Here is a 23572-nt window from a genome sequence, read left to right as displayed (position 1 = left end):
GTCAGCATAGAACCCGACAAGGGGGCCTGAACCCACGAACCGTGAGATCATGGCCTGAGTCCCAATTGGACACTTAACCGACTGAGCCACCCAGGTGTCCCATCCTAGTTTGATTTTTCTAGGATCTGGGAGAGAGGTGACTGTTCTCCTCATGCTTCTGTGTGGATTCTGTGCCTTTTTGTGAAAAGAGAGTTTGAGGTGTAGTGCTTCACTGCAAGGGTACAAATCTATAGCCACACGGTTTCTCTGGAAATTTATGCTGCTGTTGTTATTACTTCTTCACGTAAGCTCTGCTTAAGGTTCTTGTACATTTTTAGAAAGGACAAATAATGTTCTTTTCTTCTTTGTTGTGTTCCCTGTGTATTTTTACTTTGTACTGTGAAAGCTGTTCATTATAATAGGAATTTTAGCATAATAGGATTTACTCAGTATAAATGTGTGTCTGTTACTATTTGACTATCTGCTATAGTAGCAAGGGGTACCGATTTATATGAAGGTAAATATTAGATATTTTATATAACAGATTGTTCTCCTAATAGTCAGGGATGAGAAATTGTAGTGTGTACTGTTCTCGGAAATAACAGAAATGGGTAACTGAAATATTTTGGAACGTCACGGAATTTCAAACGCTGGCAGTTTGTTTTCATAGATTTTTGTCTTCATTGTCAGGAGGTGGAGCTGAAATCCAGTGCTTTTCATCTGAAATAAGCTAAATCTTGCGTGTTGACGAGTTTCTCCCCTGACGGGATGATTGAGTAGGTGAGCTGTTTCAGGCAGTGTCGTTGTAGGACACCCTGCCCTCCCTCCTGGGACGCAGTGGCACTCTCCCGCCGGCCTAGACTCGGGCACACCGGTCATCCCAGCTGGACTCTTACCACGTGGGCTGTGTGTACAGAGGTGCGTCTGCAGGAAGCTTTCGTGGTACCCAAACTTACCTTCGGGTGAGATCCACGAAGTGTCCCTTGAAGGCGGCACGAGAGCTGCCCACGAGGATTGCACTGCCCAGCACAACTGCTTCTCTGGGGGCCTGGCGGAACCACCCCCACCCCCATCCCCGCCTCACGTTTTTCTTATGTTTTGTTTTGTTTTGTTTTGTTTTGTTTTGTTTCAGTTGCTATAAAAAGGGACTGACAGTTGAGGCAGTCACTGGTCATTAAGCTTTCCCTGTGGGTGGCCAATGACTCTAGTCTGTACCCAGCTGACAGTGTTCATAAGTGTGAATAAACTCTGGCATTGAAGAAACTCGAATTAGCTCACCGTGGATAAAATCTCTGAGAGTGCAAAGTTTTTTCTTTCTGTTTTGCTTTAATTCTCCCTATATAATAATAACTTTATCCTCCAAATGTGAACTTCGGTGCTTTCTTCTAAAGAAAACAAAACACTACATCTAACAAAACAAAATAAAAAAAAATCAGATTAAAAATTATGATTGCTTTTTTATCGGTAACATTTATTTTTATTTTTTGTATTTGGTTTTAATTGGAGATACGATAATGTTCATAGTTTTTTTTTTCATAATGATTGCTTTAAAGTTAAGACATGATCATATGCTTTCATTCCCAAATTCCCAGGGAAGATATATCATAGTAAATACCAAATTCTAGGTCATTTATGTATGAAGGTGAAAGTGGCTTTGAATTTTGTGTCAGGTTATTAACAATTTTCTTTATACTTTTAAAGAGAAAAAGCATTGGGGTGCCTGCGTGTCTCAGTTGGTTACGTGTCCATATCTTGATTTCAGCTCAGGTCATGATCTCACAGTTTGTGAGATCGAGCCCTGCGATGAGTTCTGTGCTGATGGTGTGGAGCCTGCTTGGGATTCATTTGTTCATATTCTCTCTCTCTCTCTCTCTCTCTCTCTCCCTCTCCCTCTCTTTCCCTCCCTCTCTCTCTCCCTCTCTCTCTCTCTCTCTCCCCCTCTCTCTCTCCCTCTCTCTCTCCCTCTCTCTCTCCCTCTCTCTCTCCCTCTCTCCCTCTCTCTCTCCCTCCCTCTCTCTCCCTCCCCCTCTCTTTCTCTCCCTCCCCCTCTCTTCCCCTTCCCCCTCCCTCTCCCCCTTCCCCCTCCCCCCTCTCCTCTTCTCTCCCCCCTCTCCCCCTCTCTCCCTCTCTGTCCCTCTCTTTCCCCCATCCCCTCTCCCTTTGTCCCTCTCCCCCCCCCCCCCCACTGGGCATGCATGCATTTTCTCTCTCTCTCTATGCTTAAAAAAAAAAGAGAAAGCCTTTCGACATCGTGACCCCTTCAATTGGATAGTGGTTGATTTAAGTCTTGAATTCTGTGCTTGGTCAGTGACTCAGCTTGTATGCAGGCCCGTGGTAGGGGTGGATGCGTGGCAGTCTGGTGACAGAACACCTTGGAGGCTGAGATTTTGGTAGACTGCTTTTGGTTTGTAAGTCTGTTACTCTTGGTGGTCACTTGTAAGCCCTTGTCCGGGAGGAGGAGAAGGAGGACGTGGGGAGTGTGTTGTGCTGCACGGTTTCTTTTCAGTACTGGGGGATGGCTCCAGAAGGGCCCGTAGCATCATGCTGGCCTCAAATGCCTTTGAGCCTAAGCCTCTTGCAGTTCTGCACTCCCTGCCCAAGTGCCTGAGAGTCTGGTTCAGTCGTCGTCTTTTTATTATTATTATTTTTATTATTTTTTAAATGTTTGTTTTTTTGGGGCGCCTGGGTGGCGCAGTCGGTTAAGCGTCTGACTTCAGCCAGGTCACGATCTTGTGGTCCGTGAGTTCGAGCCCCGCGTCAGGCTCTGGGCTGATGGCTCAGAGCCTGGAGCCTGTTTCCGATTCTGTGTCTCCCTCTCTCTCTGCCCCTCCCCCGTTCATGCTCTGTCTCTCTCTGTCCCAAAAATAAATAAACGTTGAAAAAAAAAATTAAAAAAAAAAATGTTTGTTTTTGAGAGAGCATGTGCATGCAGGCAGGGGAGGGGGCAGAGAGGGGGACAGAGAATCTGAAGCAAGCTTCTCATGGATAGCACGTGCCCCATGTGGGGCTTGAACTCATGAACTGTGAGATCATGAGCCGAGCTGAAGTTGGATACTCAACCAACTGAGCCACCCAGGTGCCCCTTATTATTATTTTTATTTTGAGAGAGAGAGTGCATGCTCACATGTGTGTGCGCGTGGGGGAGGGGCAGAGAGGGGAGGAGAGAGAATCCCAAGCAGGCTTCACATCGTCAGCGAGGAGCCTAATGCAGGGTTTGATCCCATGAACCGTAAGATCATGACCTGAGCCAAAATCAAGAGTTGGATACTCAGCCGACTGAGCCAACTAGGAGCCCCTGTCTTCTCTTTGATTAGATGGTTTGAAAATAATTTTGTTTTGAGAAGGTTTAGAGAGTTCTGTAACTACTGGCAGTAGTTGGTTGAGAGACAGAAAGGACTCCTGGACTGTGTCAACTTCTGGTATTCTGCCCCAGCGGTCGTGTTAAGGTGTGTTTTTGCAAGTGTCATTTGTATTCGCACACGTTTTGTCATGGTGTCCTGGAAACGAGCAGGGGATGTTAGCAAATACTGTGTGCGTCTCGAGCTGCTGGGCCGGGTCCCCACACCTCATGCACGCAGGCGAGGCTGGTTTTCCTGTGAACGGGGCCGTTCTGCGGGTGCCACCGCTTTGCTCCGGGAGACCTTGGGGGTGTCCCATGTGGCCCCTGCAACTCCCTGCACCTCCGGCTTTGGGCCCGCGGTTTCCTTAACAGTCCCCTGCTGATGCATTTGAAAGTTGTCTCCAATTTGGAGTATAGTTTTTAAAAGTAAGAGGAGATGTTGTATTTATTTACGCTTTCAAAATTCCCCATTTAAGTAGAGCTGATAGGGAACTAATAAAAATAAGGACTTCGGGGAAATTAGTGCATTTAACTCAGTGTACTTGACGGCTTGGTTGTGAGCTGTCAGGTCGCTTCACTTTGCACCGAGATGACCCAAGAGAAGATCGTCAGGCTGTGACCACAGACTAAGCACCTCCTGACTCTGCACCGTCACAGACTCGTTCACAGCTGAGTCGTGTCTGGACCAACCTGCACGTGTCAGCAGAAGCCACGGCGCGAGGCATGAGGCGAGCAGAGTGGGGACAGAGCAGCCGCCCGATGGCAGAGCTGGCGTGGTGCGTGTGCCTGGCCCCTGCCCACGCCAGGCCCCGGTGGGCTCGGATCACCCGCCCGGCGTCCGCACTTGCTTGCACTCAGCCGTGGCGTTGGACCCGTGGGGTGCGGGTGCTGCCGACGGAGCAGAGTCACGCTCCATTTTCTTTCTGTTCTCAGAGTGAGATGCTCCACTTAGTGTTTTCTCCAAAGTCCCTCAAGGACCAGGACTTTTTTAAAAAAACTGTCTTTTTTTTTTTTTTTTTTTTTTTAATTTTTATTTATTTTTCAGAGACAAAGTGTGAGGAGGGGAGGGGCAGAGAGCAGGAGACATAGAATCTGAAGCAGGTTCCAGGCTCTGAGCTGTCAGCATGGAGCCCCACGCGGGACTCAAAACTCTTGAATTGTGAGATCATGAGCTGAGCTAAAGTCAGAGGCTTAACCGACTGAGCCACCCAGGCGCCCCCTAAAAAAGACTGTCTTTTTTTTTTTCTTAAATGTTATTATTATTTTTAAAATTTACATCCAAATTAGCATATAGTGCAACAATGATTTCAGGAGTAGATTCCTTAGGGCCCCTCCCCCATTTAGCCCATCCCCCCTCCCACAACCCCTCCAGTAACCGTCAGTTTGTTCTCCATATTTAAGAGTTTCTTGTGTTTTGTCCCCCTCCCTGTCTTTATATTATTTTTGTTTCCCTTCCCTTATGTTCGTCTGTTCTGTCTCTTAAAGTCCTCATGAGTGAAGTCATATGATTTTTGTCTTTCTCTAACTAATTTCACTTAGCATAATACCTTCCAGTTTCATCCATGTAGTTGCAAATGGCAAGATTTCATTCTTTTTGATTGCAGAGTAATACTCCATTGTATATATATACCACATCTTTATCCATTCATCCATTGATGGACATTTGGGCTCTTTCCATCCTTTGGCTATTGTCGATAGTGCTGCTATAAACATGGGGGTGCATGTGCCCCTTCGAAACAGCACACCTGTATCCCGTGGATAAATGCCTAGTGGTGCAATTGCTGGGTTGTAGGGTAGTTCTATTTTTAGTTTTTTGAGGAACCTCCATACTGTTTCCAGAGTGGCTGCACCAGCTTGCATTCCCAAAAAAAGACTGTCTTAAGTGGGTGCTCTGAGAGGGACTTTGGGTGCATTCAGCGACCTCCTACGTGCTGTTTCTGCTCTGAGTGTTTAGGTTGGCTCCCTGGAAGTGCTTTTCTGTGTTGGCATCTCCCGTGGACTGAGTGCTGTGTCCCCCCTTACCCGTCTGGTGAAGCGTCCCTGCAGGGAGGGCCGGGAACAGCGTGTGCAAAGTCAGCTTCTCGGACCAGCGGGTGTGCCTGAGGACAGCCCCGTATGAGGAGTGGGTTGCCGTCAGTGTGCTATGGCGGCCTGTCCAAGAGCCAGTGTGGGGTGCACGGACTTGGAGGTGATTGGATACTGTCGAGGGTGTCACTGTGACAACGGTCCCTGGAATCCCAGGAGTGCAGGCAGGCTTGCTGTGAGACTCGGCACTGGGGAGCCCTGCACCCCCTCCCTCGCTGGTCTCCTGGGCTCCTTGCCTGATGCGTGGATGGGGCTCCAAGACTTGCAGTCCTGGAGAGTCACCAGCTTTAGAGTCGGAACCTTTGCTTAAGGGAGTATAGTTTGGTGGAAGCTTAGTGAACTTGACAGGTGAAAGTGCTTTCCTGTTGTGTGCGTGGCATGCCCCCACCCACGTTACCGTGACTGCTGACGCCCGTGACATGTCTGGTGAAGAGCAGTGCCCTGTGCCGAGGCGGCACCTGTCCTGGGGGAGGGGCTGTGAACACCGGGCCCCCTGGGAAGGTAAATGTGAATTCCACGTGTGTTAAAAAACCAGGGGCGCCTGGGTGGCGCAGTCGGTTAAGCGTCCGACTTCAGCCAGGTCACGATCTCGCGGTCCGTGAGTTCGAGCCCCGCGTCGGGCTCTGGGCGGATGGCTCAGAGCCTGGAGCCTGTTTCCGATTCTGTGTCTCCCTCTCTCTCTGCCCCTCCCCCGTTCATGCTCCGTCTCTCTCTGTCCCAAAAAAAAATAAATAAAAACGTTGAAAAAAAATGGGGCGCCTGGGTGGCGCAGTCGGTTAAGCGTCCGACTTCAGCCAGGTCACGATCTCACGGTCCGTGAGTTCGAGCCCCGCGTCAGGCTCTGGGCTGATGGCTCGGAGCCTGGAGCCTGTTTCCGATTCTGTGTCTCCCTCTCTCTCTGCCCCTCCCCCGTTCATGCTCTGTCTCTCTCTGTCCCAAAAATAAAATAAAAAAAAAAAATGTTGAAAAAAAAAAACGTTGAAAAAAAAAAAATTAAAAAAAAAAAAAACAAAAAAAAAAACCAGGGGCCCATCGCTTGGGTTGCTCCTCTGGATGAGTAAGGAAATGTGAGGTGTTGGAAGGCTGTGCTGGTAGCTAATTCTGACCTTTCAGAGTGAGGGGGTGCTTGAGTGTGGGGCCCACGGGTGCCTCCTGGTGCCAAGGGTGTCTCGCCCCTCAGGCTCCTTCCGTGAGTAAATCCTATGCTGGCGTGAAGGACACTTGCTCCTCAGAGAGTTGAAGGAGCGTCACTTCTGTGTCAGAGCTCAGTTCTGGCTCATTTCATGCACACACACATGCACACACATCATGTTCCGTGTAGCCAGTGTCACGTCTGGTGGGTATGCCAGCACATGCGTGTGCATGTGTCCACATGTCATACGTGTATCATCTTCCGTGTGTCCTGTGCCACTTCTGGTGGATGCGCTCGCACTCCCAGTTCTGAAACGTGTTTGCACACGGTCCCTGGGCCACAAGGGCCCTCAGGCGCCCGCAGCCCGGGTTTACGTGGAGTCACCCCCACTGTGGTGTGAGGGATGTCCAGGTGAAGAAGAGGGGTCTTCCCAGGCCTGTGACAGCTCACCTCAGATCCAGGACGGACCCGTGCCTCTCTGGGGCTTCTTCAGGAAAGAGCGCTCTCTCTTCGACTTTGCAGTTTCTGGAGAGTAAAAATCTTACGGTTCCTAATACCTTCCTAACTTCAATTTTCCTGGTTATTCTGATGAACAGGGCATTTCTGTATCATATTATTTCAAGGCTGATGTAGAAACAGTTTTCCTTTTGGAAGATTTAAAAAAGAAGGGAAGCCTTTTAAATTGTTCACATCCTAGTTTTTATGCCCAGAGTCACGTGATGCTGACAATCGGACATTGGCTGTGAGCGCATCAGCACGTAACTAGCAAAGTCTTGAATTCCGAAACTAAGGGAATGGACAGTTAGGTTATTAAAACCTGAGGGAGATCACTCTTCACCTAATTTGTTTGTATTTTAATGTTTGTTTATGTTGAGAGAGAGAGAGAAGGGGAGGGGCAGAGAGAGGGAGAGAGAGAATCCCAAGCAGGCCCCCTGCTGACCGCGCAGAGCCAAAATCTCATGAACCCAGATCAAGACCTGAGCCGAAATCAAGAGTCAGACGCTTAACCGACCAAGCCCCCCAGGTGCCCCGTGTCACAGTTGTTGATGTAATTACAAATATTCAAAACTTATTTATGCTTGGCTGTTACATTGTTTGATCAGAATGAAATAGTGACCAGGCTTCATAGAAAGGAAATCAGAGCCTTGGCCCTTGATACTACAAGCATGAGGTTACCCTGTAAATCTTCCTAAGTTTAACTTCTCTGTAACCCCCTTGTTTAAAAATCTCTGTAACCCTTTTAAATCAAGTTGTGTAGAATGATCATCTTTGAATAATCTATGGAAAAGTTACTGATTCAGTTAATAAAATGTGCTGGAGGAGAACTTGGTTAGCGACAGGCACCGTTTTGATGCACCTGTGATGCCGCTCGCAGCCATCGCTGTGGCGTGATGACCCTGGTGATCGCGACGCTTCCCTGAGGTATTGTCACAAGTCCCAGCAGCGGCACGTTTCAGTGTCACAGTTACCCTGTTGCCCGAAAACTGCCCCTGTCCCGTCGCTGCCCCGCTGGGGTGTCCTCACTCCACCTTGTTTGCTGTGGCATGTTCCCTGAGGCAAGCGGGACCTGCTCCGTCGAGTGGGCCGTCCTGCACTTCGGTCCTGTCGGTGACGACGTCTCGGTTTGCCGAAGACAGGCTCAGGGAGGAGGGGGACCGGGTTGGATACTGAGCTGGCGCTGCTTTAACTTCTTTCTTCCGGGAGCATTTGAATTCCAGATCCTGAAAGCGAACCAGATGTGACACAAGTGTGACTTTTCCTTTAAATGTTTATCTTAGGGCCTGCTTTTTCGAGAGTTCGCCATCAAGGAGTATTCAGAAATGTATCATTTGGAAAAGGGTTGTTTTCCATTTAGTTGTCTCAGATCTTAAGACACAGGCCCATGTGCGTCGTGTGCGCACTGAGGAGTACACGGGGTGGGCCGGGCACAGTGCGTGTGCTCTCCAGGACCCTCCATGTTAGGGCAGGCTGCAGAGGACTTGCTTCGTCTGTGCGGGGCTTAGTTTCAAAGGACGGTCTGGGAAGCGGGAAGCGGTAGCCAGGGAGGACGTGGTCAGGACAGGTCTTCCGTTGTGTGCAGACGTGAGGGCAGGTGTGGTCTGTCCTGCCGGCCTGTGCTAGGCCGCAGGGATGTCACAAACACTGCCCCGTCCTTGGTAGGGCGATGGGCCACACTGATTTCCTTCTGGATGTACTCTTCAAAGGCGGACTCCCGTCCAGAGGACGCCCCTGCCCTTGCCTGAGTGCTTGCTCCTCTGCTCTGTCCTTCTGATGCAAACGGATCTCTTGGTTTTGTTGTGAGCTCCATCTGAGAGGTGAGAGGCGGGGGGCTCTGCGCTGTTTCTGATGTGGGGCCAGGAGAGCGCACTGCCTGGCATTTCCGGGCCAGCATTTTCCACACATCGTGTGTTTTTTTTTTTTTCTTAGCTATGAAATTCCGGCAGATTGTTATGCAAAACAGCTTTGTGTCTCTGTGTGACTGGGAAGACAGCTGTTAGTCCTAATGAGGAGTGCTAGCATTACAGTCTCTCCGGTGATTGAGACCCGCGGAGGGAGCGGAATGTTCCAGATCGGCCAGTGGTGTGCGGTGAGAAGGTAGTGCGCTGTCAGCTGGAAGCACACGCCCGGCTGCTCTCGGCGACAAGATAAATGAGTCGGCTGGAGTTCGGCAGAGTCTGAGCTTTTCCAGTGAGCAGTCATGGCACAGTGGGTTCCCCCGGGGACCCGAGTCCGAGGGTGCCTCGAGAGCCATGGCCCCCGCGCCAGCTTTTCCCTTTGATGCCCTACAATACCTGTCAGGATGGTGATTTATTAAAAACCTAATGTCTTTCAGCATTTCATTAACATAAGGTGAGGCGGTCTTTTGTGGAGACTTTTTTCATTAATTGAGCAGAATGTTCACTGAAATTTAACTTGGCCACAACTCCCTGAGAACCGGAGTCCACGGGGGAGGCCGGGCGTCAGAGTCCCTCCCAGCTTGTCGCGGCCTCTGCACCAGGCCAGGCCTGACGCTCCTCTGTGTTTGAGACGGGGGTTCAGAGGGGCCGTTGGCTTCAGGTCCGGGCTTACCTTCCTCCCCCTGTTCTCTGTGCATCACACGTGGGCCCCCCTCCACTGCCTGATATAGCATGGTGTCCACATTCATCCCCGTGATGACAGCGGGATTTGTGTCTTTTTTTTATGGCCCAACAAGACCCTGTTGTTCATACACACATGCCATCTTCTTTGTACATTCGTGTGTCAACATTAGCTGGTTTGCGTGTCCTGCCTGCTGTGAACATGGGGGCGCAGGTACCTCTTCAGGGTACTGATCCGTTTCCTTGGGATGCGTGCCCGGTAGTGGTGTTGCTGGATCACAGGGTAGTTCTATTTTTAACTATACAGGGAGCCTCCACACTGTCCTCCACACTGTCCTCCACAGTGGCTGCACCAGCTTGCATTCCCACCAACAGGGCATGAGGTTCCTTTTCTCCACGTCCTGACCAACACTTGTGTTCTGTTTTTTTGATGGAAGGCATTCTAAGGGGAGTGAGATGGGATGCTGTGGTTTTGATTTGCGTTCCCCTGATGGTTGACGGTGAGCATCTTTTCATGGGCTTTTTGGCCTTTTGTGAATCTTCCGTGGAGAAAGTTCTGTCTAAATTCTTGGCACGTTTTTAAATTGGTGGTGGTGGTGGTGGTGGTTGAGTTAAAGGAATAGGTTTTTCTCCAGTGTTTTGGTTAAACTGAAAGTTAGGCTGGATTTTTCTTTTTCTTTTTCTTTTCTTTCTTTCCTTTTTTTTTACATTTGTGCTATCAGGTGCGAGTATGTAGACATTTTGGCAGGTTCTGTCTAATCGATGTCTTCCAGTAGCTTCTCTTTGCTCCATTGCCTGAGAAGGTAGAGCTGAGTAGAATGGACTGTACTTTTCTAATGCTCATTGTGTTTACACTCACAGGGAGATTGAAGCAGGAGTTAGTGGAGTCGGAGACAACTGTCCGCTTCCACGTCTCCAGTAGCCTTTCCACCTGCCTCACCAGTCTCTGGCAGCGGGATTGTGTGCTCATTACGCAGGTGGAGAGGACTTGTGTCTGCATCCTGGGACTTGCTGATGATCTTTTGAACCTGTGCCCTTACTTGTAGCACCGTGACCTCGGCCGTGTTCACCGTGGGAGATAATGTTGTTTCGGGCAGCGATGACCGCACCGTGAAGGTCTGGGATTTAAGGAATATGAGATCCCCCATTGCGACTATTCGCACAGACTCTGCCATCAACAGGTGAATGTTGTTATGTCCTGCTTGTTATGTCCTGAGAGGGTGGCTTGTCATGCAGTGTTTTATTCATGTACGTGTGGTGTTTAAGAGAGCACTTGGAAAAGTGCATTAGACTTCCGGGGAAGTATTTTTTGCAGGGGGGATTATTTTTTATTGATCCTCATGCAGATTTAGTATCCCCTGTGTGCTGCTGAAATGTGAGTATAAAATTGGGCTGGGGCGGTGAGCTTCAAAGGAGAAGAATGAGCCACCTTTGGGCAAGCGCTGTGGGGCTGCATTTGAGTCACTGTCATTACAGGTAAGTGACTCGGTCTCTGTGTGCTGACGCTGCAGACAGATAGCACCTGCCTTGAAGCGTGAATGGTGCGAAGTCTCCCACTGCGTGATAGTCTGTAAACTCGGAGACTTGTGCCGTCCCGACTTCATCCATAACCCACTTCGTCTCCCCTTCGCAGGATCAATGTATGCGTCGGCCAGAAGATAATCGCCCTCCCACACGACAACCGACAAGTGAGGCTGTTCGACATGTCGGGCGTGCGGCTGGCGCGGCTCCCCCGTAGCAGCCGGCAGGTAGGTGTGCTTTCGCCCCGCGTGTTCGCCCTGCGTGTTGGCAGCGAGCCTTGGGGACAGCGTGGAGTCTGCGTCCTAGGTCACCACTGACCGACGAGCCCCACGTCGTTTCAGGTTTTCTAAAAAGAGAGAAACTAGCGATATGTTTAAATTATCCAGATATACTAGACATAAGTGCTTTTATAATTGTAATCGATATAAACACACCAGAGGTGTCACATTCTTATTTTCCTACTGTCATTGGACGCTAGATTTCACTGGAAGTACTTGATCTGTGTTTAGGACTCACAAAATTTAAAGTTGAAGGGTTCCCCAGTACCTGAACTGAGTGTGCCACATGTTTTTAAACTTAAATGAGATGGCGCACTCCGCCCCCCAGTCTCGTGTGGGGAGCAGAGGGCGCCCATGGTGGCGGTCCCCCTCCGGGACAGCACAGCCTCTCCTCTTGGCAAGTGAAAGTGTGCGCCCTCACTCGGATGCAGAGGTGTGGGCCTCGGGGCCTCTTTCAGAAGAGGACCCACCCCGCCCAGACCGGAAGAGCCCTTTCCCTGGCAGGTGCAGGACGGGAAAAGCCCATCTAGATGCAGCTTTGCTGGGAGTCAGCCCAGACGGTGCGGGGGAGGGGGAGTGTGGTGCTCGTGGCCGTGGCTGTGGCTCAGACCTGCTGATGCACATTCCCAGCGTGCCACCTGGGAGTTCGCACTTAGGTGGTTCCCGACGGCTCCTGTGGGGCAGTGGATGTTGCTGTGATGCATAACCCCCCATACGCTCCCTCCTGCATCCCCCCGCCCCTCCCTTCCCATCTTCCCCCACTACCCCTCAGTCCCCATCGCTGAGGCCGCACCTCTGCAGGCCTGGTGCTTAACTGAGCCTTGCCCCCTGGCCCCCCTCCTTTTCCTCCCACGGCCTTCTCCGTGTGTCAGTGTGACAGCCGCGTGGGCGAGCCAGTTCGTGTGGCCCCTGACGCTGCAGTCAGCGTCTGTGCCCCCAGCGCCTGCCACGCTTGCTGCCCCGTGGCCGTGGCTCTGCCGACCCCTTGTGGAGGCGCCCCCTGTCGTCTTGTGTAAAGCCTCACAGAGTGGTTTGTGACCCGCAGGCCGGCCCTGGTGTTAGGAGCTGTAGACCGAAGGTGGCTTCAGAGGCCAACGGCGAAGGGTGTTGGCTGTCAGCGAGGCCTGACTTTACGTGGCGCCAACTCTCCGTGAAAGGCCTCTGCCCTCTACACGGGGTTTCACCTGCTCTCCCCCTCGGGGCTTGTACGCGTACTGTCCTAAGTTCATTTTGAAACTCTATTCTTTGAGTACACGTCACAGAAAAGGTACTCGTGAAATTAGAGTGCTTAATAAAATCTTCACCTCCCCCCCCCCCCCGACAAAGGGAAGGTTCGAGCTTGGCACCTGCAGAGTCCCTGCTGTGCGTGCACGCTGCGTCGTTAACACGCTGGGACCCATGTGTGGTACCTGACGGCGCTGTGCGGCCTGTGAGGGCTGCGCCTGGAACACGAGGTCGGGCGTGCACGACTTCTACTTTGAGAACGTTTTCCTCGAGAAAGTACGGAGTTGTGAGAGGTTCTGGTGGTGCTGATCTCGTGGAGGCAACTCGCGTTGGTTGTCTGTACACATGTAGCCCTGTTGAAACGGTAGAATTTGTGGTGCTCGGATTTGTTTCCTCCTGAAGTGTTGTGTTGAATAGAATTATTTTTAAGATTGATGAGTAACGTTTCACTTAATTCTGAACTTGTGACACTTCTTCAGATAGAAAAATGCTGGGCTCGGTGTCCCGGAACCACAGCCGGCAGTCCCTGCTTTCTGTCGCCCCAGCTTCTTTGAACCGACAGACTTTAAGAAGACAAAACAACAACCTTATTTGAAATTGGTAGCTAGAGTGAAGGTGGCTGACAGCGTGAACTTGTTTTACTTTGGGGAGAGTGCAGGTGGTGTTTCCCAAAAGTGTGTTTCATGCCAAGTGAGCTCTGTAGAGCGCTGGAGGGGCCAAGGGACAAGGCTCTGGGTGCAGCGTGTCTGTGAGCTGTTCCAGAAAGCACACTGGCCCGTGGCCGGTGTGCAGCGCTCTGTGCAGTGTGCACATTGTGACCCGAGAGGGGGCGGGGCGTTTCTAAAGTACACATGTGCCCCAGGCATGTCTGTGTGCACTCGGGTCCAAGGGACACAGGAGGCTGGACTCCAGGTGGGTCCTGGGCGAGTGCTCCTTTGCCAGCGTTCTGCGTGCTGGCTGGCCCTGCCTTACCCCCTTACTAAGCACCTGACCTGAGGGTTTCTGTCGGCAGTGCCTTGAGTTGACTGATCTTTAACTGGTTCCTGTGCAGAGTCCTGATCACTGCCAGTTAATGGATGCATCGTTCCCTCTTTTCTTCTGAGGTTTTTTTTTTTTTTTTTTTTTTTTAATTTTTTTTTTAACGTTTATTTATTTTTTTGGGACAGAGAGAGACAGAGCACGAACGGGGGAGGGGCAGAGAGAGAGGGAGACACAGAATCGGAAACAGGCTCCAGGCTCCGAGCCACCAGCCCAGAGCCCGACGTGGGGCTCGAACTCACGGACCGCGAGATCGTGACCTGGCTGAAGTCGGCCGCTTAACCGACTGCGCCACCCAGGCGCCCCACTTCTGAGGTTTTTAACAAAGAAGCCTAACAACATTGCTCTTGAAACCCTTTGTTGTGTGGGTTTCTGTTGGCAGTACTTTATTTTGTGGACTGTTGTGTTCTTTGTCATAGAGAGCACTTTCCACATGTGGATGCTTTACCAGGGAACTTCTGTGCCATTCTTGTTTTTTTCCTTTCTTTTTTTAAGAGGGAGAACAAGCTGGGGAGGGACAGATTGAGAGAGAGAGAGGGGGAGACAGAGAATGCCAGGCAGGCTCCACACTGTCAGTGCAGAGCCTGATGCAGGGCTTGATCTCAGAAATGTGGGATCGTGACCGGGGCCAAAACCAAGAGTCTGACACTTCACCAGCTGAGCCACCCGGGGTGGGGGTGGGGGGGTGTCCCTGTGCCATTCTTCTGAGTGTTCCTTTTACTTCTGAAATTTCTGTCAGCTTTCCTTAATCCTGTTTCTTGTACTTTATCACTAGACCGTGATCACGTTAATCTGGAAGTATATTAACATGTGCTGAGGCATTGCTGTGTCTCTACACGTATACACTAGGTATATCACATTCTAAAAACTTTGCTAGTGTTTGGCAGTAATTTTTTCCAGCATTCCGATAACTTAGCTGGACTTCCTGAAGGTAGCAGGAATTGACTTGAAAGATCGTTTATTTTATCCTTGTCTTATTTGATACGAAATGTATTTTTCTGGCCACTTTATTACCTGAGCCAACTATTTGTTAAAATGGTCTTTGAGGTCTTTGAATGGATTTCATTTATTTTATTCCCAAATATTATCTAGCTCATTAAAAATCTTCAGATTGATCATATATTCTTTTTCCCTGACTATAATCTTACTCATTTTATTAAAGAATCACAAAATGCTTTTGGTCACGTGTGCTGACGCCCCTCGCCCCACCTCGGCCTCTCCGCAGCACGTGGCCGAAAGCTTGTTGCCACGTGCATGGTTTGTGGCTCGTGTTGACTAATGCCGCCTGTTAATGTTTTTTTCTTTCGACTCCGTCGCCTTGATTCGTGTAGTTGTAAATCTGGCTGAGGTTTTATCGCGCTTCTGCCTTGGGAAGGATATACTAATTCTGGTTTGTGTGATAATAGGGCCACAGAAGAATGGTGTGCTGCTCGGCGTGGAGCGAGGACCACCCCATGTGCAATCTGTTCACCTGCGGGTTTGACAGGCAAGCCATTGGCTGGAACATCAACATCCCTGCGTTGTTACAAGAGAAATGAGGTTGCCGGCGTTCCTTAGTCGCGTGGTTCGCCGTGGACCTGTGGACCGGTGCCGCTTTTCTCCTGTTGGTCAAGCCCTTTTTCTGAGAGTCGGGCCCTGACGAGGGTGATTTGTATGTTCTTTTCTCATTGTACCCAGCTTGCATGAAATGTACAGCAAAACGTATGGTCCTAAGTTTTATTTTCGTCTTGTGTGTGTGCTGGCGCCCTCCGTGCAGTGGAGACGAAGCCCCTTCCCCGTAGCACGTCGTGTGTTGTGAGTTGCTGGCGTCTGACAGCTGACAGGAGGGCGTTACGTTTGCGTGAGTTAAATGTGAACCCGCGTACTTACTGTGAGGCGCAAGTAGAGTGTAGCGTTTCTGGAATAATTATACACGTCTGCCTTGTGCCGGGAAGGTCGCGGAGCTGCACCCGCGTTGGCTGACGCACGGCAGGTGCGCTGGAAGACTTGAGGGTTGCTTCCGCGTGAGGTTTTAGCGTGTGCCGTGCTGTCACGGAGCTTCAACTCCGTCCCGCCGTAGTTACGTAAAACAACCTGGATGTTAGACGCTAACAGAAGTAGGCTGCAGACTTTACATTTGGAGAGGCGTTTGAAAAGAAAAAGTTTCTGCTCTTTTTGTGGAAAATCATTTCAATCTCCTGAGGTCTCATATTAGCAAATTCAAAAATGTGATTCTAATCACTGATTTCAGATACTAAGCAAAATTTAAAGCACTTTAGTTTATAGCCATGGTTATAAACAGTTTTGAGAAGTTACAGATGACTTATCCATTGAATGTGACTTGACCTTTTGAAGAAGGCCCTGCCTGCTACCTGAAAACAAAACCTTATTTATTTTCTATTCTACACTTTGGTTTGCGTATTTCTAAGGGGGTTCACTTCCTTGGTGGTGTTTGAGAGCCAACAATGCAAATAAATGAGTACTACCTCAGAACAGCATGTTTGGAGACCGGGGGCGTCTCGCCACTGCGTGTGGCTGGGATGCCCAGTTCAGTTCCGAAGGCAGGACAGACAATCATAGCGGCCGGCAGGGGCGGCTGCAGTGATGCGTCGCAGGCCGGCAGCTTGTTCCCGTTTCGGCAGCCGGGACGCCCCTGCGTGCCAGCCCTGTCACTGCCCGGGCGAGCCCGTCGCTCTTGCCTTCGTAGGACTCACTGTTGTCCGCTGTTTGTGAGTTCGTGTTTCTTGCTCAGTCACAGTTTTGATAAAGAGCCGTCTCTGCATATCGCCCTCCTATTTTTAATTCTTTGAGTGTGTGCACTTGGAGAGGCACAAGAGGGTGACCGTGAAGACGATCGTGGGTGCCCCACTTCTGGTGGTGACGGCTGGCGGAGGAGCGCGTGGGCCGCCCTGGGTCCTGAGTGAACGCGCCTCACTTGAGGCTCCCGTGGCTCAGGTCCTATGTGTGGTACCTCGCGAGGAATTCCAGCCCCAAATTCTCTGGAACGATTTTGAGATGATTGACACGGTCTGGAAGGGAAGAAGGACCAGGAGAAACCCGTCCTGCTACGGATGGTTGAGGTCGGTGCCTGGAGGGCGCAGAAAGTCATTTCTGAAGCCTGCCTTCTGGCCCCTGCCGACCTAGGGGCACCACACCCCCAGCGCCAGAGAGCGGGCGACCTCGGGCCTCCAATCGGTGTGTCCAAGCTCTTGGGCTCCTGTTGTGTTTTAATTTGAATGTCTGGGTGTCTTAGATTCATTGTTAGGAGCACTGAAAAACGTATACAAACACAGTTGAATCAGACTTAAGAACCAGATCTCTGCCGGATTAAAAAAAGTGGAAGCTTTGAAATAAATATTTTTGATGGCCATTTAGTTCTCTGCAAACTAGTGCCCTCCGTGGCCGGCAGCTGCTCACTGTCTCGCCAACGGGAGTGGCCGACCTCCTCACTCCTCCCGCGTCTCCACGAGGGCACAAGGCCTCATGCTTTTGGGGAGAGTTCTCAGGAGCAGGACGCCCTACTATCACGACCACGTCGTCCTCTGACGTGCTTCCATTCAGCTGCTGCTGTGGCCTTAGTGGTGGTGTTTTCGGGAGTCATGGAGATTTGGGATCGTGCGTGCGCGCGTGAGCGTCCATGTGCGTGTGTGTGCTTGTGTGGCTGAGGTTAAGTCGTGATCAGCCACATGTGATCTCATCTGAAATCGTGTTTGGAAATGAGAGTGGTTTTGCTCACATGTCCAGAATTTCATTTGATAATGGAAGGAAAATGTGTGGTTACTGGAAAATGTGTATTGATAGAAAGTTTCATAAGAACTACGTTGTTGGACAAAACAGCACTGCACATCGCTTTCTGTAGAGACAAAAATTGTGTGCATATTTTGGAATTTGAAGAATCCTATGTAAATCACCTGTTGCTTAAATCTGTGAAAAACAAGTTTCTTTGGGGGGAAAGTATGCATTTATAACTGTTGTGTACAGCAAGTGTTTTTATTGTATTGGTGTGATTGTTTTTAAGTGTTGAATGTCTTCATTGCCATATGAAATTCATTAAAAATCCACATTCTGTAATCACTATTGTAAAAATTTTATGTTATTGGGAGTCTTTTTTTATTCTTTATTTAAAAATTTTTTTATTTTTATTTTTTTTATTTATTTATTTATTTAAAAAAAAATTTTTTTTTTCAACGTTTATTTATTTTTGGGACAGACAGAGACAGAGCATGAACGGGGGAGGGGCAGAGAGAGAGGGAGACACAGAATCGGAAACAGGCTCCAGGCTCTGAGCCATCAGCCCAGAGCCCGACGCGGGGCTCAAACTCCCGGACCGCAAGATCGTGACCTGGCTGAAGTCGGACGCTTAACCGACTGCGCCACCCAGGCGCCCCTAAAAATTTTTTAAAAGACGTTTTATTTATTTTTGAGAGACAGAGCATGAATGGGGGAGGGGCAGAGAGAGAGGGAGACACAGAATCCGAAGCAGGATTCAGGCTCTGAGCTGTCGGCACAGAGCCCGATGCGGGGCTCGAACCTGTGAATGGGGAGATCGTGACCTGAGATGAAGTTGATGCTTAACTGACTGAGCCACCCAGGCGCCCCATATTCTTTACTTATTTTTTAAATTTTTTGCTTTGCTGAAAATTCTAGTATTGCCCACTTGAAAACTTGTAACTTTAGACTTCAAAGGTCTGTAATCCTGCCTGTGTGCTGGGCTCCCTTTAACCCCTTGACAAGTAGGTATGCTTGTCCTCCCCGGCAGTGTCTGGAGGGAGTTAACAATCTGATACAATGCAGGTGTTGTCAGAGTCCCTGAGGGGTTTCATAAGACGTCTGCCCTGTTCTTACTGCGGTAAGCTTGTTTGAAAGTCTTTAAAAAATTGCATTTACAGAAAGCAGGCCCTGCTCGTTCTGTGGGGACAGTACGCATCTGGACTGGCTGCTCTTTCATCCGCTGTCCCCCGTGGGCGAAGCGGTGTGGTGGTTGTGGGAACCCGAGGAGACGTTTGGTCCCGGCCCAGGATCGTCCTGCTGCCTCTTCACACTGGTCGGGCTCCCTGCCTTCAGTCAGCCCCCAGAGGGCAGAAGTTGACGGACTCCTTGTCTTTCTTCCCTGAGCCTGTAGAAACATGTGATTAGCGTCCAAATTTCACAATTATGTCTTCAGTTACATTTAAAAGTTCACATGTTAGTATAAAGGATTGAGAAGGCGGGGCGCCTGGCCAGGTCAGTTGGAAGAGTGAGTGACTGTTGATCTCAGGGTTGTGAGTTTGAGCCCCACATGTAGAGATTACTTAAATAAATATTAAAAAAAAAAAAAAATCCCAAAGGCAAAACTGCTATTATTATAAGTTCGTCAAAATGCCACTCAGATGTGTCTCACTATGCCTAGATTTTCTGGTTTCCCTTAATAAATTAATAGTTAAGTTCAGACATTGGTAACACTTAAATTGTTACATGCAAAGTGTGCTATATAGTCCATATGACGGTGGGAAGAAGCTGAGAATGAAATCCTATAAAAGTATTGAGTAATTTAAAAATAATTTTATTGAAACATTTAAAAAATATTTATTTTGAGAGAGAGAGAGCATGATCAGGGGAGGGGCAGAGAAAGAGGGAGAGAGAATCCCAAGCGGGCTCTGCACTGTCAGCACGGAGCCCAGTGCTGGCTTGAACTCACGAACCGTTAGATATGACCTGAGCCGAGACCAAGAGTGGATGTTCAACCTACTGAGCCGCCCAAGCTTGAAACATTTTTAAGGAGCTTTTGGTCAAAATGAAACTGGATCAGGCAGATCTCTGGAGCCCTGAGAGCTCTCTGAGGCACAGGTGATGCCTGTGGGCTTTGTGGGCCCCGGAGCCACTTTAGACACGGGGTCCAGGAGGCGTAATCTGGCCCGAAGTTTGATGGGGGTGTCTGGAAGCGAAGAGAACACCTCTCTCACCCTCGGCACTGTGTCCCCTCACCTCTCAGCCCCTGACTGTAGTGTTTCTGTGCTCCACCTAACCCTCCTTTGGAAGGTTTGGAACTAGAACTGGAAGTCCGTGTCTCTCCAGTCACTTTGAGCTCCAGATGCTGAGAGGAAGAAGCAGCCAGAACCCTGGACTCTGCAAAGCTGTCTTTCAAGAATGAGTGGGAGATGCAGACACTTAGCGATAAACGAGGATGGTTTTCACTAGTTCTCCTCTAGTGGACCGTCTTGAAATGCTATAGGGAGAAAAAGTCCCAGAGCAGTGGTTTCAGAGTGGGCAAAATGCCAACACCCACCCCTCTAAAGTGGTGTCTGCAGTTAGTATTTAAATTTCTTAATTTCTTTTTTTTTTTAATGGCTTGGGGGATTAAAATTTTAACTTTTGTCTTTATAAGATACATAGTAAAATTTCAAGGGTAACCACAAAGGAAAACTTTGAAAAGATAAGGAAATGATGAAATGTGGTTACCTTATGTAAGGGGGTTAGGAAGTGTGGTAACTTAGAACTAGAGTAGAAGTAATTTTTTTTTTTAGTGGGTTTTCTTTCTTTTAATGGGCTTGCAATTTTAGAACCATCATAGTAAATCACCCAGAATTCGAAAAGTTCTTACTTTAAGGACAAACACACATGAGGTACCTAGTGGGAAAAACCTGATAAAAATAGAGACTTGAAATCACCCATGGAAATACTTAAAAACTTGAACCAAGACATTAAACAAAAAAATGAGAGAGCATCATACATTAATAGGAAGAGTCAATATTGGGGCACCAGGTGGCTCAGTTGATAAGCACCTGACTCTTGATTTCAGCTCAGGTCATGATCTCACAGCTTGTGGGTTCTAGGCCCTTGTCTTGCTCTGTGCTAGCAGAGAGGAGCCTGCTTGGGTCTCTCCCTCCCTCTCTCCCTCCCTCCCTCCCTCTCTGCCCCACCCCTGCTCGTGCTCCCTCTCTCAAACTTTAAAAAGGAAGATAAGGGGCGCCTGGGTGGCTCAGTCGGTGAAGGGTCTGACTTTGGTTCAGCTCATGATCTCACATCTGTGAGTTTGAGCCCCGCATCCGGGCTCTGTGCTGACAGCTCGGAGCCTGGACCCTGCTTCAGATTCTGTGTCTTCCTCTCTCTCTGCCCTTCCCCTGCTTGCGTTCTGTGTCTCTCTCAAAAATAAATAAGCACTAAAAAAAAGGAACAAATAAAAAGGAAGAGTCAATATTGTAAAAATGTTAGTTTTCCCATATTGCCAAGTAGATTAAATAAATGCTCTTTCAAATGCAAATTGTTCCAGAGTTTCTTGGGGGAATTTGACAGTCTGATTCCTCAATTTATTTGAAACAAAGGCCAGGATTGATGTGATACCCCAGAAAACAGGAGGAAGGAAAGGAGAAGAAAATGGTTTGCTAAGCCTGGCAGGGCTGTGGTAGATAGAATGTACTTTTGGCACAGGGCTGGAGAAATTGACCAGTGAGGTTAGGAAGAGATCAGATTGATTCAAGTATCTGTGAAAATTTGGAACACGTCATCTCCTAGAACCATAAGTCGGGAAGAAAGTGGCCTGTGTAATTAATGGTTCTAGTGTTATTAGTTATCCATGTGGATGGAACAGGAAACGAATCTGGATCCCTACCTCACACCAAAGAAAACCAGTGCAAACATTATATGTGAAAGGAAAAACATTAACTTTTCAAAAAAATACAAGAATGTTTGTATGATTTTGGGTCTATTCAGCAACTCTCCAAAAATGCATTAATCATACTAGAAAAAAGTGATACATTCAACCATGTTAAAAGTGAAGATTTGTGCTTTACAGGGCATGCTAGAAGAGGTGAGTGGTAAGCCACAGATGGTAGTCTCAGCCTATATAATCCACAAAGCATTAATATCCAGGATGGTATAAACAAAATTCTACATGTCAGTAGAAGAATTAGAAATTGGGCAGGAGGCGTGAATAGGTGTGTCACAAATGGGAAAACTTGACTAGTCAATAAGGAAGCATAGAAATAATAATAAAAAAAAAATCGAAATACTATTTCACAGCCATTAGATTTGGGAAAACTCTGTCAAGCATATATACTGTTGGAACGCCTATAACTGTTGGTTTGGGTATAAAATAATGCAGCAAGTTGGAAAACACGATCTTGGAAGTCTGAATGTGTGAATGCCGCCTGGCCCCAGCAATTACGAGCTGTCTTTAGAACATGGTTTGTTAAGGATGATGTGTGGAGACCATGCGGGTCTGTCTGTGAAAATGAAGATTTCTGGCCCCAGAGCTACTGGCTGAGGATCGGGATCGATTGCAAGAATCTGCACCTCGAACAAGCCTCTGCTTGTGATTCTGCTGTCCATTTTGGGACCCACAGTCCCGACACGCCTCTTCCACGCGTGCCCGAGGGGATGTGAGCAAGGTCGTAGCGCCAGACGGGAAGCGACCAAGCACCATGGACCGACTGGGATGTAAGTTGTGGCACGTCTGTGCAATGAAATACAGCAGTAAAAATGAACGGGCCACACAGGACTACGTGGGATTGTTGATCTTGGAACATTGTGTTGAATCAAAAGCCATTTTTATAGAGCATGAGCAAGCCCAGCCATACACAAGTAGGGTCATATATTTTGGAACATGGGAGTTAAACTCCAGATTCTTCCTGCTGCTCTCTAGGCCGGCTGTGGAGTAGTGGGATGGGAGGTAAGGTGGGGTCAGGAAGAGCCCAGACTTCGTGGCGTCCAGTTCCTGATGTAGACACCAAGCCTGTGTTCCAGCTTTCGTACTTCACAACTTACGTGTCCTTATTACTATTTTGTTAATGTGTCTAACATTATACGATTAAGGTAATATAAAAAATTCTAAACAGAAGATGCGTGCTATTACAAGGGTGGATGAGCGTGGTGGTGATAAAATAGGGGTTTTTGGAGTAATATTTTTGTCTGTGTCACGTTCAGGCCTCTCGCATACCCCTGTTCTACTCCAGAAATTAATTCTTGTTCCTGTTACAAACATGTAGTTCTATGATTCTACGGTGACTGATTTTTCAGTGTGTGCGTTCCATGGGAGGAAAGACAAAGCCAGTTTTGTTCCGAGATAATATTCTTAAAAAAAAAAATACTAAGGAAATTGTAAAAAGGCCATGTTACACTGTGTCAAAATTGTGTTGTTTTCAAATACATTTTGGAAATTCTAGTTTTAAAGTGGGAAATGTAATAAGGATTTCATTTACCAGGTGTGATCATAAAACAATAAAAGTAGCTTTCTTATGTTGCTCATAAACTGAAGTAATTTCAAATCCAGGAGACAGTCCAAAAATTATGTCGCGTAATGGCCACATACCAGAGTAGAATGTTTTTTCTCACAGCCTGTGTTTTGGGGAAAGCAGCATTTATTTGTCTAGGTGGGTAAGTTTTGGTATATTTGCTTAAAAATATCATTTTCTACAGTGCACATGTATTACAGGTGTCTTCTTGATCTGAATTAATTTTCAGTAAAAACGAAAGTCCTGCTGTAAACTTTGTTTTCTTTTTCAGTGACAGAAGTAATTGTATATATTCTAAATTTTTTTTTTTTTTACATTTTATTTATTTTTTATAGAGACAGAGCACAATTGGGGGAGGGCCAGAGAGAGAGGGAGACACAGAATCCAAAGCAGGCTCCAGGCTCCAAGCTGTCAGCACAGAGCCCAACGTGGGACTCAAACCCACGAACCGCGAGATCATGACCCGAGTGGAAGTCGGACGCTTAACTGACTGAGCCACCCAGGCGCCCCAGTAATTCTGTATATTCTATAACCAATCCCTAAGTGTTACATGAAACTAATTTTATTTTTTCCTCTTTAAAAGTTTTTTTTAGTGTTTATTTTTGAGAGAGAGAGAGAGAGATGAGGGAGAGAGAGAGAATCCAAAGCAGGCTCCAGGCTCTGAGCTGTCAGCACAGAGCCCGACGTGGGTCTCGAACTCATGAACCAAC

General features: G+C 48.3%; 1 protein-coding gene and 1 long non-coding RNA gene across 6 annotated transcripts in view; one reads left to right on the top strand and one right to left on the bottom strand.

Moving 5' to 3' along the window:
- The window catches only part of WDR37 (WD repeat domain 37), a 65934-nt gene extending 48210 nt beyond the window's left edge, over positions 1-17724 (top strand). For all 5 annotated transcript variants that reach the window (XM_086715064.1, XM_086715063.1, XM_086715066.1 and 2 more), the window contains 3 exons: positions 10660-10794; positions 11247-11361; positions 15081-17724. In XM_086715064.1, coding sequence (XP_086571190.1) covers positions 10660-10794; positions 11247-11361; positions 15081-15212 — 382 coding nt within the window. In that variant the 3' untranslated portion in view covers positions 15213-17724. The remainder of the gene's footprint in view (positions 1-10659; positions 10795-11246; positions 11362-15080) is intronic.
- Positions 10835-13465, bottom strand: LOC147579569 (uncharacterized). Its single transcript, XR_015254084.1, has 2 exons — positions 12759-13465; positions 10835-11480 (listed from the first exon to the last, which is right to left on the bottom strand). It is a non-coding gene; the product is annotated as an uncharacterized LOC147579569 (long non-coding RNA).
- Positions 17725-23572: the final 5848 nt, after the last annotated feature.

The sequence above is a fragment of the Puma concolor genome, chromosome B4, assembly GCF_028749965.1.
Source record: "Puma concolor isolate L17-30 chromosome B4, mPumCon1.1.hap2, whole genome shotgun sequence".
Taxonomy (NCBI): domain Eukaryota; kingdom Metazoa; phylum Chordata; class Mammalia; order Carnivora; family Felidae; genus Puma; species Puma concolor.
The sequence above is the reverse complement of the archived record's forward strand: the minus strand, read 5'-3'. Positions and strand labels throughout refer to the sequence as shown.